Source organism: Rhagoletis zephyria, unplaced genomic scaffold, assembly GCF_001687245.7.
Source record: "Rhagoletis zephyria isolate East Lansing unplaced genomic scaffold, Rhagoletis_zephyria_1.1 Rzeph_scaffold_01434, whole genome shotgun sequence".
NCBI lineage: Eukaryota > Metazoa > Arthropoda > Insecta > Diptera > Tephritidae > Rhagoletis > Rhagoletis zephyria.
This window is the reverse complement of record NW_016158518.1, coordinates 29,674-44,483: the sequence shown is the minus strand read 5'-3', so window position 1 is coordinate 44,483 and position 14,810 is coordinate 29,674. Positions and strand designations below refer to the sequence as shown.

General features: G+C 32.7%; 1 protein-coding gene across 1 annotated transcript in view; it reads right to left on the bottom strand.

Moving 5' to 3' along the window:
• SmydA-1 (SET and MYND domain containing, arthropod-specific, member 1) overlaps positions 1-8,665 on the bottom strand; it is an 88,890-nt gene extending 80,225 nt beyond the window's left edge. The window contains exons 1-2 of the mRNA XM_017617541.1: positions 8,376-8,665; positions 7,588-7,848 (exon numbers count right to left, since the gene is read on the bottom strand). Coding sequence (XP_017473030.1) covers positions 7,588-7,848; positions 8,376-8,507 — 393 coding nt within the window. The 5' untranslated portion in view covers positions 8,508-8,665. The remainder of the gene's footprint in view (positions 1-7,587; positions 7,849-8,375) is intronic.
• Between the last annotated feature and the right edge of the window lie 6,145 nt (positions 8,666-14,810).

Genomic DNA, 14,810 nt, shown 5'->3' with positions numbered 1-14,810 from the left:
AGTCATATTAAACTAATCAATATCTTAAAAATGGCGTTCTACATTTTTGGATATCTCCTTTAGTTTCCGAGATATTGAGTAAAAAGTGTCGTTAATTTGGTAAAAATTTTGATCACATTTGGTCTTATTTCATACAAAGTGGCTACCAAATTGTGGACAAATGACGCTTACGACAAAATTTGACTAAAGAAAATCCTTCATAAACTCAAAACTAATTACCAATAAACATTAAAAATTAAATAATTTAAGAATTTAGTGAACATTTTCAGAGACCTTGGCGAAAATCTATCTTCACGTTTTTGAGAAATTGCATTCCAAACTTCAATCGCGTTTTCCCACAACCTGTCGAAATTAACATACGACAATTGTTTACCCAGGCGACGATATGTATGTATGTGTTACGAGTATAGAAAAGAATACACATCAATATTCATTCAATGTAATAATGACTAGCTCATATTTTCGAGGTTATCACCAAGCAGTCGTCTGCATCACCAAAAAAAGTTGGCAGAGTCTCCACCGGGATTACAAAATTTATTCTGCATTATCCTGAGTTCCGCCCGAAAAAATTTTCACCCGAAAATTTGTATTCCGTCCATAGTAAATACATGTAAACCAAACGTGAAAAGTGAACCGGTTCGGGGAAAATGAAACTCATGATTAGGCTGATTATATTTTAAGACTTCCACAAAAATATTTCGGAAAAATTTTAAGATATACGTGAGCTGCACCCATATGAAAATACCTCAAAAAATTTAGTTTTTTTATGAACAGGGCTTGGAAATGCTTAACTTATCTTTTCGAATCATGAAATTTCCTTTAAAATGGCATATTTAGTGCGTATTTTTGCATATTTTGCAAAAAATGCCTGTTTTTGCATATTTATTGGGTATATTTTACAATAAATGCATGTAGCTTTTGTATACTTTGGCTTTTTTTGATTCACAACAATTTTAATTTAGTACAAAATCTGTTAATAAAAAAATTGCCTATAATTTCTTCCCAAATATTANATTATCCTGAGTTCCGCCCGAAAAAATTTTCACCCGAAAATTTATATTCCGTCCATAGTAAATACATGTAAACCAAACGTGAAAAGTGAACCGGTTCGGGGAAAATGAAACTCATGATTAGGCTGATTATATTTTAAGACTTCCACAAAAATATTTCGGAAAAATTTTAAGATATACGTGAGCTGCACCCATATGAAAATACCTCAAAAAATTTAGTTTTTTTATGAACAGGGCTTGGAAATGCTTAACTTATCTTTTCGAATCATGAAATTTCCTTTAAAATGGCATATTTAGTGCGTATTTTTGCATATTTTGCAAAAAATGCCTGGTTTTGCATATTTATTGGGCATATTTTACAATAAATGCATGTAGCTTTTGTATACTTCGGCTTTTTTTGATTCACAACAATTTTAATTTAGTACAAAATCTGTTAATAAAAAAATTGCCTATAATTTCTTCCCAAATATTCATCTGAACACCTTCTCGGATAGCCAAGCGGCCATTAAGGCACGCTCTTCTACTCCTGTTAGGTCTAAACTAGTGGGGGACTATAGAAGAGAACTGGCCTATATATCTGATTACCATAGTTGCCAACTTAGTGCTTTAAGCACTAGATTTAGTGCTTTTTGAAAATTAAAACGCCAAAAAAATGGTTTAGTGCCTAGTGCCCTTTTTAGTGCTTTTTTTTTAACTAAAATTTCTGAATTTACAAGAATCTAAAAATTTAAATGCACTAAAATGCAAACCATGATTGATAAAAAGATGAAGTTGCAAACCCAGGTTCTTGCGTTCTTGTTAAATTGTATGCGCGTTGAAAATGCTAGCACACAGATAAGTTAAGTATTTATTTTTTTATTTTCTTGATTATTGATTGATTACACAGTTCGAAAAATTTTAACTTTTTTTGCCACCTGAGTGCATCGGTTTTTGTAGATTCTTCGGTGCTGAATACCAATCTAGCTGCAGAATTTCTATACCATGTCAGAATTTTGAGATATCCTACTCTCTAAGTGTAAAAACACGGTTTTTCGCAATATTTGAGGTTATATTATAAAACAACACATTTTTTCGCTCATTTCTACTTAGGGTATCATTAAGTATTACTCTTCCCCTTTAAAATTCAATTTCGTTTGTTGCGATTCGATTGTTCCTTCTCCAGATGTACCAGTTTTAATGTGCAGTACTTCGGTATTACTTGGCAAGCATGAATGTGTATTTATTTATACATGTAAATATTGTATATTTTTTTACTTTTGTTTACCACAAACTGTTATGAAAAAGAGTATCCTGTGATTTAAAAAAAAATTTAGTGCTTTTAGTGCGGTAAAACGCTCTTTTTTCCAAGATTTGGTGCTTTTTGAAACTGAAAAGTTGGCAACACTGCTGATTACTACTAAATTACCCTAATATAGGTCCCCGGGGCATAGGGACATTTACGTAAACGAGGCGGCGAACGAACTAGCAAGGTGTGGCTCCGCACTGAATGTGTCCCACGCCGTGGACACAAAGTAAAAATTAGCGAAATTTATTACTTGAAGGCCAAGAAGAGGTGGATCCGTGAAGGATGGTGCAGTATTACCCGGCAGTTCTGGGTGCCCCACGACCCTCTTAAAACCAAAGCTCTATTAGGAATGAGCAAAGAAGTTACATACAAACTTAGTGCAGTGTACACAGGGCACTGGCCCGTTGGGGGAAATGCTGAAAGGATTGCATTGCTCTTCAACAGGTTTTGTCGCAGTTGCCCAACACTTCCTGTGCGAGTGTCCAACCCNTGCAGTGTACACAGGGCACTGGCCCGTTGGGGGAAATGCTGAAAGGATTGAATTGCTCTTCAACAGGTTTTGNCTTAGTGCAGTGTACACAGGGCACTGGCCCGTTGGGGGAAATGCTGAAAGGATTGCATTGCTCTTCAACAGGTTTTGTCGCAGTTGCCCAACACTTCCTGTGCGAGTGTCCAACCCTCCCAAGGATGACGCTAAAGACACTCGGCAAGCTATTCCTGCAGATTGTTTCAGAGTGCAGCTGCCTCTCCCTGTATGACGTACTGAAATTCATTAAAGCCGCCAAGTGGCTGTAGGTTGCACGAGTTGTAAAATCAAAATGGCAAACTTGCTAATAGCCTGCCACCAGGTTAACAATCAGGGATGCCAACTATACTTAGCTATGAGGTGCCATATTGAGGATAAAAAAGTGCCAAAATGTGCCAAATAGAAAAATAAAAGTGCCAAAAAAGGTGCCATTCTTTTTAATTCTTCCCATTTAGCAATAAAATTAGAAACGCATTTCTAATACAAAAGTCCAGTGCCAAAGTAAGATAAACGAGTTGTATATAGTGTAGAAATTAGAAAATTTTAGTTGAGAAAAAGGAGTACACGCACAGGATTTCACAAAAATGTGTTGAAATATTACTATTTTTCAATAGTGCCATTTTAGCACTTTGTGCAAAATTGAAAAATTAAGTGCCACTTGAAGTAAAATAGAGCCAAAAATGGCACGGATTGAGCCATGTTGGCAGCCCTGGTAACAATCCACTTAAACCAACCAACCATTCATCTGAACCACTATTAAACGGCCAATTTTTCCATTTGCACAAGATTATAACTGTATGCTTGATTATAAACTAATTGTATACATACATAAATATGTTTTTTGTTTAAAATTGAATTCTTTTCGTTATTTCGTTGTTAAAATACATGTGTTATTTATTTTTGTACCGGCAAAAACACATTAGGAAAATATTTTTAATTGCATATCTTACTTGTTTATAGCGCATATATTTGAGTTTTGAATGCATATTATATGCTCATATTTTCGATTTTTTAGTGCATGAGATTCCGAGCCCTATTTATGAATAAAAATTGTTTTTAAAGGGATTTTTGGAAAAAATCCCCTCAGATGACAAACAGTTTAAGTTAAATATCTATATAAAAATATTGAAAAAATTGTTCAACAGAATCATAATAATGACATTTTTGATGCTGCTTTTAAACTTTTTTCAAAGATTTGTTTAAGAAAAACTTGAATAACTTAGTCAAAACTATAACACTATAGACTAGTGTGGCATCAGTGGAATGGTATTTTTTCACCCTTTTTTTTATTTCTTTGCAAAAAAACTCATTTACGTCCCATTTTTCTCTTTATCAAATACCAACACATCTTAATTCAACATGGAATGAGGCTCGTTTGTCTTACCCAGTGGTACGGTTGCCAGACGTACTGATTTTATCAGTACAGTACTGATTTTTCAACTCTTGTACTGATTTTATTCATTTCTTTAATCAGTACGCTAATGTCCTGATTTTTCAAAATTTGTACTGATTTGTACTGAATTTTCAATTCAAACAAAATACTTTAGGATTTCCTTCAGGTTTTTACATAACGCTGGAACTTCCTTAAAATGTATTGTAAAATGTAAGAAGAAAATAACTTATGGTGATTTCGTTTCTACGAAAAAATTTTGCCTTTTGATTGCTCCTTTCTCTTTTGGATTCCAAATTGAAGGCAAAGGGAAAGAAAATTGTGTGTTCGTTTCTTAAAATGTGTGTCTTGTAAGGCAAATAAAATTATTGTTTAAGAAACTAAAACCTCCCTATTATAATTGCCATTCGTACTGTCATCAGGTATGTAACTTGAAAATAGAAATCGCTGCATCTTTTAGGCGCATCAATATTACATAGTTACATCCCCAGTTAATAAAAGGAAGGTAATAATAAAAAGAAGGGTAAAAAGCATATTCTCTATTCTGTGAAGCTTTGTCAGGGGAGATGGTTGCCCTGAAAATCAGGTGGTTGTTTAAAACGACAATATTATGAAATACGTGAGCTGGACAAGGACAAGAAGGCAAAAGCATGCCTTTTTATAGGGTTGAGTGTAACATCAAACACATTTTGCACCGGGGAAGGGCAACATTTTTCGAAAGAAACGAAATCACTGTTATCTAATTATAGTTGACATGTTTCAGATAATGTTTGATATGCTCAAGAAATTAATGCAACAAAAAGATCAATAGTTTTATGGGCATATCGTCGGGTCCTTACGTTGCGATAATATGATGGAGCGATAATATGGATGGAGAAGGCTGACGTTTTGTTGTCGCGTGTTGTTAGTTATCTCGAAAATAACTTTCAGTTTAATAACAAAAAATTTGAATATTCGAATGACTTTTGCCTATAACTTGCAAATCTAATTATTTCTATTCAAAAATGTCATAAATATAACATAATTAATTGGCTTCTGTGTACATTGATGCNTTGCCATTCGTACTGTCATCAGGTATGTAACTTGAAAATAGAAATCGCTGCATCTTTTAGGCGCATCAATATTACATAGTTACATCCCCAGTTAATAAAAGGAAGGTAATAATAAAAAGAAGGGTAAAAAGCATATTCTCTATTCTGTGAAGCTTTGTCAGGGGAGATGGTTGCCCTGAAAATCAGGTGGTTGTTTAAAACGACAATATTATGAAATACGTGAGCTGGACAAGGACAAGAAGGCAAAAGCATGCCTTTTTATAGGGTTGAGTGTAACATCAAACACATTTTGCACCGGGGAAGGGCAACATTTTTCGAAAGAAACGAAATCACTGTTATCTAATTATAGTTGACATGTTTCAGATAATGTTTGATATGCTCAAGAAATTAATGCAACAAAAAGATCAATAGTTTTATGGGCATATCGTCGGGTCGTTACGTAACGGTTGCGATAATATGATGGAGCGATAATATGGATGGAGAAGGCTGACGTTTTGTTGTCGCGTGTTGTTAGTTATCTCGAAAATAACTTTCAGTTTAATAACAAAAAATTTGAATATTCGAATGGCTTTTGCCTATAACTTGCAAATCTAATTATTTCTATTCAAAAATGTCATAAATATAACATAATTAATTGGCTTCTGTGTACATTGATGTNAACTTCCTTAAAATGTATTGTAAAATGTAAGAAGAAAATAACTTATGGTGATTTCGTTTCTACGAAAAAATTTTGCCTTTTGATTGCTCCTTTCTCTTTTGGATTCCAAATTGAAGGCAAAGGGAGAGAAAATTGTGTGTTCGTTTCTTAAAATGTGTGTCTTGTAAGGCAAATAAAATTATTGTTTAAGAAACTAAAACCTCCCTATTATAATTGCCATTCGTACTGTCATCAGGTATGTAACTTGAAAATAGAAATCGCTGCATCTTTTAGGCGCATCAATATTACATAGTTACATCCCCAGTTAATAAAAGGAAGGTAATAATAAAAAGAAGGGTAAAAAGCATATTCTCTATTCTGTGAAGCTTTGTCAGGGGAGATGGTTGCCCTGAAAATCAGGTGGTTGTTTAAAACGACAATATTATGAAATACGTGAGCTGGACAAGGACAAGAAGGCAAAAGCATGCCTTTTTATAGGGTTGAGTGTAACATCAAACACATTTTGCACCGGGGAAGGGCAACATTTTTCGAAAGAAACGAAATCACTGTTATCTAATTATAGTTGACATGTTTCAGATAATGTTTGATATGCTCAAGAAATTAATGCAACAAAAAGATCAATAGTTTTATGGGCATATCGTCGGGTCGTTACGTAACGGTTGCGATAATATGATGGAGCGATAATATGGATGGAGAAGGCTGACGTTTTGTTGTCGCGTGTTGTTAGTTATCTCGAAAATAACTTTCAGTTTAATAACAAAAAATTTGAATATTCGAATGACTTTTGCCTATAACTTGCAAATCTAATTATTTCTATTCAAAAATGTCATAAATATAACATAATTAATTGGCTTCTGTGTACATTGATGCGTACACTCATATTAAGATGAATAAGACCTTTATTTTTCATGAACTATATTCTGGCGTTTTAGAGTAATATTTGTTACTTACATTCATAATTTTGCTTTGAACAAAAATGTACCGAAAAGTACTGATTTACTGTACTGGCAACCCTACCCAGTGTCAAAAGTAANTGCCACATATTTTGTTGTCGCTTATGTCACTGTGCCATGATTTTGTTAAAATTTGTGTAAAGTGGCGTACCACACTTGCTATAAATTTGGCTTCCAGTTTTTTAAGATTTTCTAATTTGGTGTCCTCAAACTAAAAACAAAAGCACCAAAAACGCACCAAGTACGAAACTCAAAAATTTTTGCGTTTTGAATACCCACTAAATTTGGTGCGAAAAGCATCAAGTTGGCAACAGTGAATGTAAACGAAAGTATTTTATGACGTCGGCGATTGGGTGGATGCTGTCAAATCGACGAAGAGAGGGTTAGCGGTCCGCGAATGGCGCGACCTTTATTTTCTGGATCGTGCAAGCAATCGATATGCACATACGTATGTATGTAGATATGTTTGTATGTCAGTCGTCGCATTGAAAGCAATTATGGTGCACCCAGTTCTCTGTTATCATGTGTGTTCATTTTACCGTGCTTTATATTTTATTTACACGTTAAAAACCTGAAAGTGCTGAATGCCTGAAGAAGAGTCTTTACAACTTGGTGGCTTTAAAAAGTTACCCTGGACGAAACGTGTTCATTCTGACGGAGCTTTAAATTCGCACATCCCATTTTCTTACGCCTTTGTAAAAGCTTTCACTTACTTTTGAGCCTCTTTCCACAGTAAAATCACATTCAGCTAGGTGCTCTGCCTTGCCTTTACACTCGATACCGCAAAGTGGCCAGCCGCACTTATCGCACTCAATATAGTCAGAAGGTTCAATGCCGTTCAAACATCCAAGGCACACTGGACTTGTTACTTGGGACGGTGTACAAATTAAGGGTGCCTCCTTCATAATTATTTCGAAGGGCTTTATGCTGCGAGTTGCCACCAAACATCTTCCCAATTGATCGCTATACTCCACCTTTAAATACAAATTGCATGGTCAATTAATTTTACATTATTTTTGCAATTACTTATGAATAGATATCTGTTAAATACCCCGCAAACCAAAGTTCCCGAAATCTTAACGAAATCTTTAGGAGTATCTCATTTCTGTAACGGTTTTAAGAAGAAAATTACATAAAGGGGTTGACACGAACTCGTAAAGAAATTTTAAGGAATTGGTAAAGATTTAATCCGATTTTTTCCTGAATTTCCTAAAATAAAATAAACTGTGCACACTTCGGTTCTTTTACGAAGTTTCGGAATGAAGAATTTCTTGCAGAATTTTTTTCAGAAATTTCTTTTCGAGTTCGTTTCAACCGCTTAATACAATTTTCTTTGAAGATTCGTAAAAAAATCGTTACTGAAGTGAGATTCTCCTAAAGATTTCGGGAACTTTGGTTTGCAGGATACATACACCTTGTGTGTATGTTTTTATGTACTCGGATGTAATTTCAACATTTGATTTTTAGTTAACAAGTTATTTAACAGGAATCAGACACATACTTTGAATGGTCTGCAATCGACTTTGTGCACCTTCCAATGTTGTTTCTGGTGCTCCTCGCAACAATAGAAACTTTGATTACAATTTGAACATTTACTTTTAGTTGGCTCACCACACACTGCACAAGCGAACATGTTAGTTTTTCGAATTTATGTTAATTTAACTTAAAACCGATGAAATTCCTACAAGAATGCCGGTTGAAAGACGTCTTTAATGCAAAAATCTTATTTAAAAAACTGAGTAGATTTTATATGAACCGCTGCATCCAATAGCGTAATACATACAAAATTTCACAAAGTACAATACTAAAATTAATTCATCCAAAAATAGATATTTAAAGGTTCTCGCTTCTCNAATACTAAAATTAATTCATCCAAAAATAGATATTTAAAGGTTCTCGCTTCAACAAGATGTGAATGGGTAAAGGGTGCCATGCAATGTGACTACACATGTATGTACATATGTATTAGGGATGTTAATTTTTTCGCTTTTACGATCTCGGCATTTTTGGGATGTCGTTATCACAATACCGGGAGTAGTCTCGGGATTTATATATTCATTACTTTTCAACAACTTAAATCGAAAACATTGCTTCTATCTCTCCTACCATAAAATAAATAATAAATAAAGGGGTTTCAAAACTACTTTTTTATTTAAAGCGGCATTTTTATTTTTTCTCTCTGACGTCAGGATTTATTTGAAAGGATCTTGTAATTTCAGAGATATGATTAATTCCAAAAATTTAATGCAATGTGGAATAAAAATATGGGTACCAAATGAAAGATTAAATTTCTTTAGAATTTAAAAAAATTAAAATTTTTTGGATTCACAAGGACGAATAGGTAATTTTTTAAGCTGATCAAGTTAGAAGGACGAAATTTGAGGATGTTAGCGAGTTTATATAAGTCCTTAACATATAATGTTTTCAAAAACTAATATTGCGAAATTTCAAGGACAAAATTTTAAAAGGACAATATCAATACTTACCGGTTGTTATGCACCAAAAAATTGAATCTGTTTAAATTCTACAGAATTTCCTCTTTAATTTTATACCCATACTTCTTCTTTTTAAATCATTTTTGAATTACTGACGTCAGAGTGAAAAACTAAAAGCGCAATTTTACTATATTTGGCCCGTAGTTTCGCGAATATATTGATTTCTGTGTGTAAAATTTACTATCGCGGTGTTATATGTATAATGAGCTAGACATTTAAAATATAGCCAATAATGGTCAAGAAAAGGAGTTTCTATTATTGCCAACAGCGCAATTTACAAAACTCAAAAATTCCGGGATTGTTTGCAAGAATCCCGGGATATTTGGGACCATAAAAAGGGCGGGATCCCGAGATCCCGGGATTCACATCCCTAGTGCTTGGTATGTATGTATGTATTTTTGTACGTCGGTTTGTTCGAGATCTATACGTTGTAGTAAAATTACCCAGTGCCAACCTAATGCGGTTATAATTGCTTTAGAACCATAATTAGAACGCGTTAATTCTCTTTTCGTTATATTCAACTGGTGAATTTAATAGGGCCGATGTATGCATCCTTTTTCGCCAGAAGAAAACTACTACGCTCTGCCTTAGTTTTCTGACAGTTGGGCCCATCCAGTTTTTTTTGAGGGGAATGTGGTATTAACTGACTTTTTCTTTTTGCTTCGCTAACTTAATAATGAAATGAAAAAGTTGCATAAGAAATACATTTGCAACAAAAATTAAAGTTTATGCAACCCTAAGATATTAAATATGTAAGTCAGCAATTCTTACAAATTGCCTGAAATTGAAGATAACCGTTTTCGTCTAACAAAATCATATATGTTTGTATGTATGTGGGTAATTTCCAAACAGAGTGCTATTTTTTGTCCCCCCCCCCTTTTTAAATTCTTTTATTGTGGTAGAAAACGAAAAATCAATTATACGTGGTTTTCTATTATAATATTGTCCCTCCGAATTTTCGAATTTAGCAGAATGCCACTTTTTTAATTTTGCCGTGATATTTACATTAGTAGTTTTGCTTGCCTAAGTGCATTGCAGTTAAGAAGCGCAAGAAGAGTTTATAGTTGCATCATGGTAAGTACGGCGAAATATTTCCCGAATGTCACCCACTATTTTATGCAAAAAAACTAAATATATCTTTATAACTTCGTTAAATAAATCTCTTAAGAAAAAAACAAAANTGCAAAAAAACTAAATATATCTTTATAACTTCGTTAAATAAATCTCTTAAAAAAAACAAAGAATTTTAAATATTTCCAGAATGTCACTTTTAGGTTAAAGGGGATTTTTTATTTAAATAACTGATTTCTCCAAAAGTCTTCAAATAGCATATATTGGAAAAGATTAAACAAAAAACCTGTTTCTAAACTTATTTATTATTTTAGCTTACTTTTATAAAAAGTAACATTCTGGAAAATATTTTACAAAAATTAAAAATATGAAAAAAATTAATTTTTGAAGAGCCTGAAAGCATTTTCGTATTATTTCGATTTCAGAGGATAAATTCAGCAATCTTAAACAAAATATAAAAAATACCTGTCATGCACAATTTGTTTGGAAATGACCCATGTACATATGTAATTGTAATGTGACGAATTCTATCTTAAATAAATTTAAGCAATCTCAAGGAACTTTTTCTTAAAATTTATTTGGATGAATCGAGTAAAAGATCTGAAACATTGCGAAAAAGCAATTGCAATTTACTTATCAGGGCCATTATTTATTTTTATTGGAAGCTTTTGATTTGAATTTTCAGTTAAATTCCCTTTAAACCATTTTCTGACTGCTCAGAATCTATGAGTCTAAAATGAGTATTTCTTTCGTCATAAATATGATTCTGAGACCAGTCAACCAGGCTGACTCATTTCGGGCTCTTTTATAGTCATATAATATTCACGTAAAAGTAAAAGTTGATTAATAATCAGAATTTTAAAGAGTATTTGTTTTTGAGACTCAGACTCTAATGTGACTCTAAACTTGGACTCGTATTGGCGTTGTAGGAAGCGAGATATGATTTTATCTTACTCTTTTTTGAACTCATAATGAGGGTCACAACTCAGAATTCTGAAAGTCCGAATCTTTAGATGGCTGGATATATTTTTTATTAGTTGATTAACTTTATAAAAGGTTTTGTTTTTAATTGCATTATCTTCTATACATATAATAAAATTGTAACAACTCGATGTCTGTACATTATAGCTATTAAAGAAAAATTAATGTGGGGACTAGAGCACCAGAAGCCAAATCAACCATTTTTAGAATTTTCATCTGTCTGTCTGTATGTTTGCACGCGCATCACTCGAAAACGAATGAATGGAATTGAATGCAGTTTTCACCGACTTTTTTGGTAGAGGTCTAACTTAAAATATAGAAAGAAAAAAATTAGAGAGTTGCCACCTGTTTGAAAATTGTAGTTTAAGTAAATTGATACGAAAAAGTGAATATTGCAATATGGGCACCAAAGGAAAGAGGCTTAAGAAGACTTGCTAATAAAAATATCTTTATAGAGTTGCCACCTGTTTGGAAATTTTAATTTAAATTAATTTATAAGATAAATTGAATATTGAAATATTTGTATCAAACTGAAGAGGTTTAGGAAATTTTACTGCCAGAAATATTTTTGAGGAAGGTTGCCAGGGGTTTGAAAAATTGTATTGTATTGATAAAATAAATGAAATCCATATCTATACTTATAAGACAATTTTTATAAGGCCGATGTCTGTACCTTATATATATTAAAGAAAAATGAATGTGGTGGGCTTTTATTAGACCTACAGAAGCCAAATTAAAAATGTTTGGAATTTTTGACTCTGTCCGTCTGTATATTTGTACGCGCATCACTCGAAAACTAATGCATGGAATTGAATACAGATTTCATTGATGTATCGCTAGAGGTCTAGCTTACAATATAGAAGAAAAAAATAGAGGGTTACCACCTGTGTTTAAAATTCAAACTTAGGTCAATTGATACGATAAAGTAAATATTGCAATATGACTGTCAAAAGAAAGAGGCTTACAAAGGTTTACAGCTGAAAATATTTTTGTGGAAGGTTGCCACCTATTTGAAAACTTTAAGTTAATTTAACTGATAACATAAATTAAATACTGCAATTGCAAACTAAAGAGGCTAGAAATTTTAATGCCGAAAATATTTTTAGCGGATTTGCCAACTGCTTGAAAAATTGTATTCATTTAAATTTGTAAAATAATTTTGAAATATTAAAATACGGTCATTAAAGTAAAGAGAATTAGGAAGCTTACTTTTGAAAATATTTTTGAAGCGGGTTGCCACCTATTTGAAAACTTTAATTTAGTTAAATTGATAAGATAACCTAATGTTGCCATATGGGTATCAAACGATGGTATTTGAGAATAATAAAATTGCAACAGGCCGATATCTGTACATCATAGATGTTAAAGAGAAATTAATAGGGGGTTTATTAGATCAACAGAAGCCAAATTTAAAATTTTTATAATTTTGGTCTGTCTGCCTGTATGTTTGTAAGCGCATCACGCACTAATTTAAGTGTGGAATTAAATGCAGTTTTCACCGATGTACATATTTATATTTTTTTTTGTTTTAGTTTATCGTCGATCATTATTCCTAGGTATTTCAATGTATACTTTTTCCAGTGCGTCATTGTTTATATTTGGAGCTAGCAACGGACTGTTCTCAAAATTTCGCCATGATATAACCACGAACTTAATTTTATTTACATTCAATTAAGTGTGTTCAAGCGTAACCAATCGCACTTTTTGGAAATTCAGTGTGGAAGGTTTTTCGCTAAAAAAAAAAAAAACAATCAAAACTTTTTTTTGTTGCTGCCAAAAAATTACAAAGTTGGAGACGTCACGCTTTACATTTTCATACAGTTCTCTGGTTCTGGCAAAANTAGTTTATCGTCGATCATTATTCCTAGGTATTTCAATGTATACTTTTTCCAGTGCGTCATTGTTTATATTTGGAGCTAGCAACGGACTGTTCTCAAAATTTCGCCATGATATAACCACGAACTTAATTTTATTTACATTCAATTAAGTGTGTTCAAGCGTAACCAATCGCACTTTTTGGAAATTCAGTGTGGAAGGTTTTTCGCTNTAAAATTTTTCATAAAAACAGGGTTGAAATCTTGAAATTCCTGCCCGTAGCTTGTTTGTTAGTCAAATATGAGTGGCATTGTGCTACTGTGATAGCGCGGCCGAGTAATCATAGCCAACTNATTAAAAGAAAAATACTGATAAAAATAAAATGTTTCATAAAAACAGGGTTTAAATCTTGAAATTCCTGCCCGTAGCTTGTTTGTTAGTCAAATATGAGTGGCATTGTGCTACTGTGATAGCGCGGCCGAGTAATCATAGCCAACTTTATGTACAGTAGTCGAAAAAATTATAGCCGCACCAAATTTTGACCAGTTTTAAAATATTATTTTTGTTGTTATTTAATTTCGGTTAGTTTTTTTATAGTTCGTTCTTTACCAAGATCCGTATAAATACACGTTTAAAGGCAGTGACACGATTGGGTATTTGCTAAAATTTGGTGTAAATCGTATCCCAATTGTTTGAACAAATATTTTTCACTATCCCAATCACGAAAATTAATTTATTGAAATTTTTCAATAGAGCATCGCTGTATTGTACAAATCTTTTGAATGCAAAAAAAAATGTCCCACTTTTTTTACCAAAAGCCCAATATAAAAATTTACAAATCTGTACAAATGTACCAATCGAGTGACACTGCCTTAAAAATTTATGCAATTAAAAAAAAAATCTACAAATTTTCATTAAAATTTCGAGTTTTTTAATTAAATTCTCTAGACTAAAGTACACGTTTCAAATGGCTAAAAATGTCGATTGATTTTTTAGAATTTTTAAAAGTTCGAAATTTGTACGAAAGTTTGTTGATTTTTTTTTTTAATATTGCACAAATGAGTAGTCCACTTGCAATCAGCGTTATGTGATTTTATAATAGCGAGCCATAATTCAAAAAAACGTCTACAACAACAAGTAACATCCAAATTGTATATTTCTCTTTATTAACTGAAAATTTGGATAAACAAAAGCCTAATAACATTAAAAAACAATATGGAAATGTGGTTTTTGCAAATTTTATATATAACAAGTAAGAAAGTCTAAGTTCGGGCGGAGCCGAACATTAAATACCCGGCGCAAGTATTAAATATATGTTTCTTCACCTTTCCGAAACCTACCGCTAGATGGTAAGCCGGGGTGTATCAATTTTGAGTAAATTGGCGTCCTTCAATTTCGAAATATTGAAGTTTCAAGCATTTCTGAAATTTACCGTTATATGAAAAGCGGCCGTAATTTTAGTCCGATTTCAATAATTCTCAACGCTTTGCTTTCATGTGGCAAGCACAATAACCACACCGAGTTTGGTACAAATTGGTAGAACGGTTACCGATATACATATATGTGATCATAAG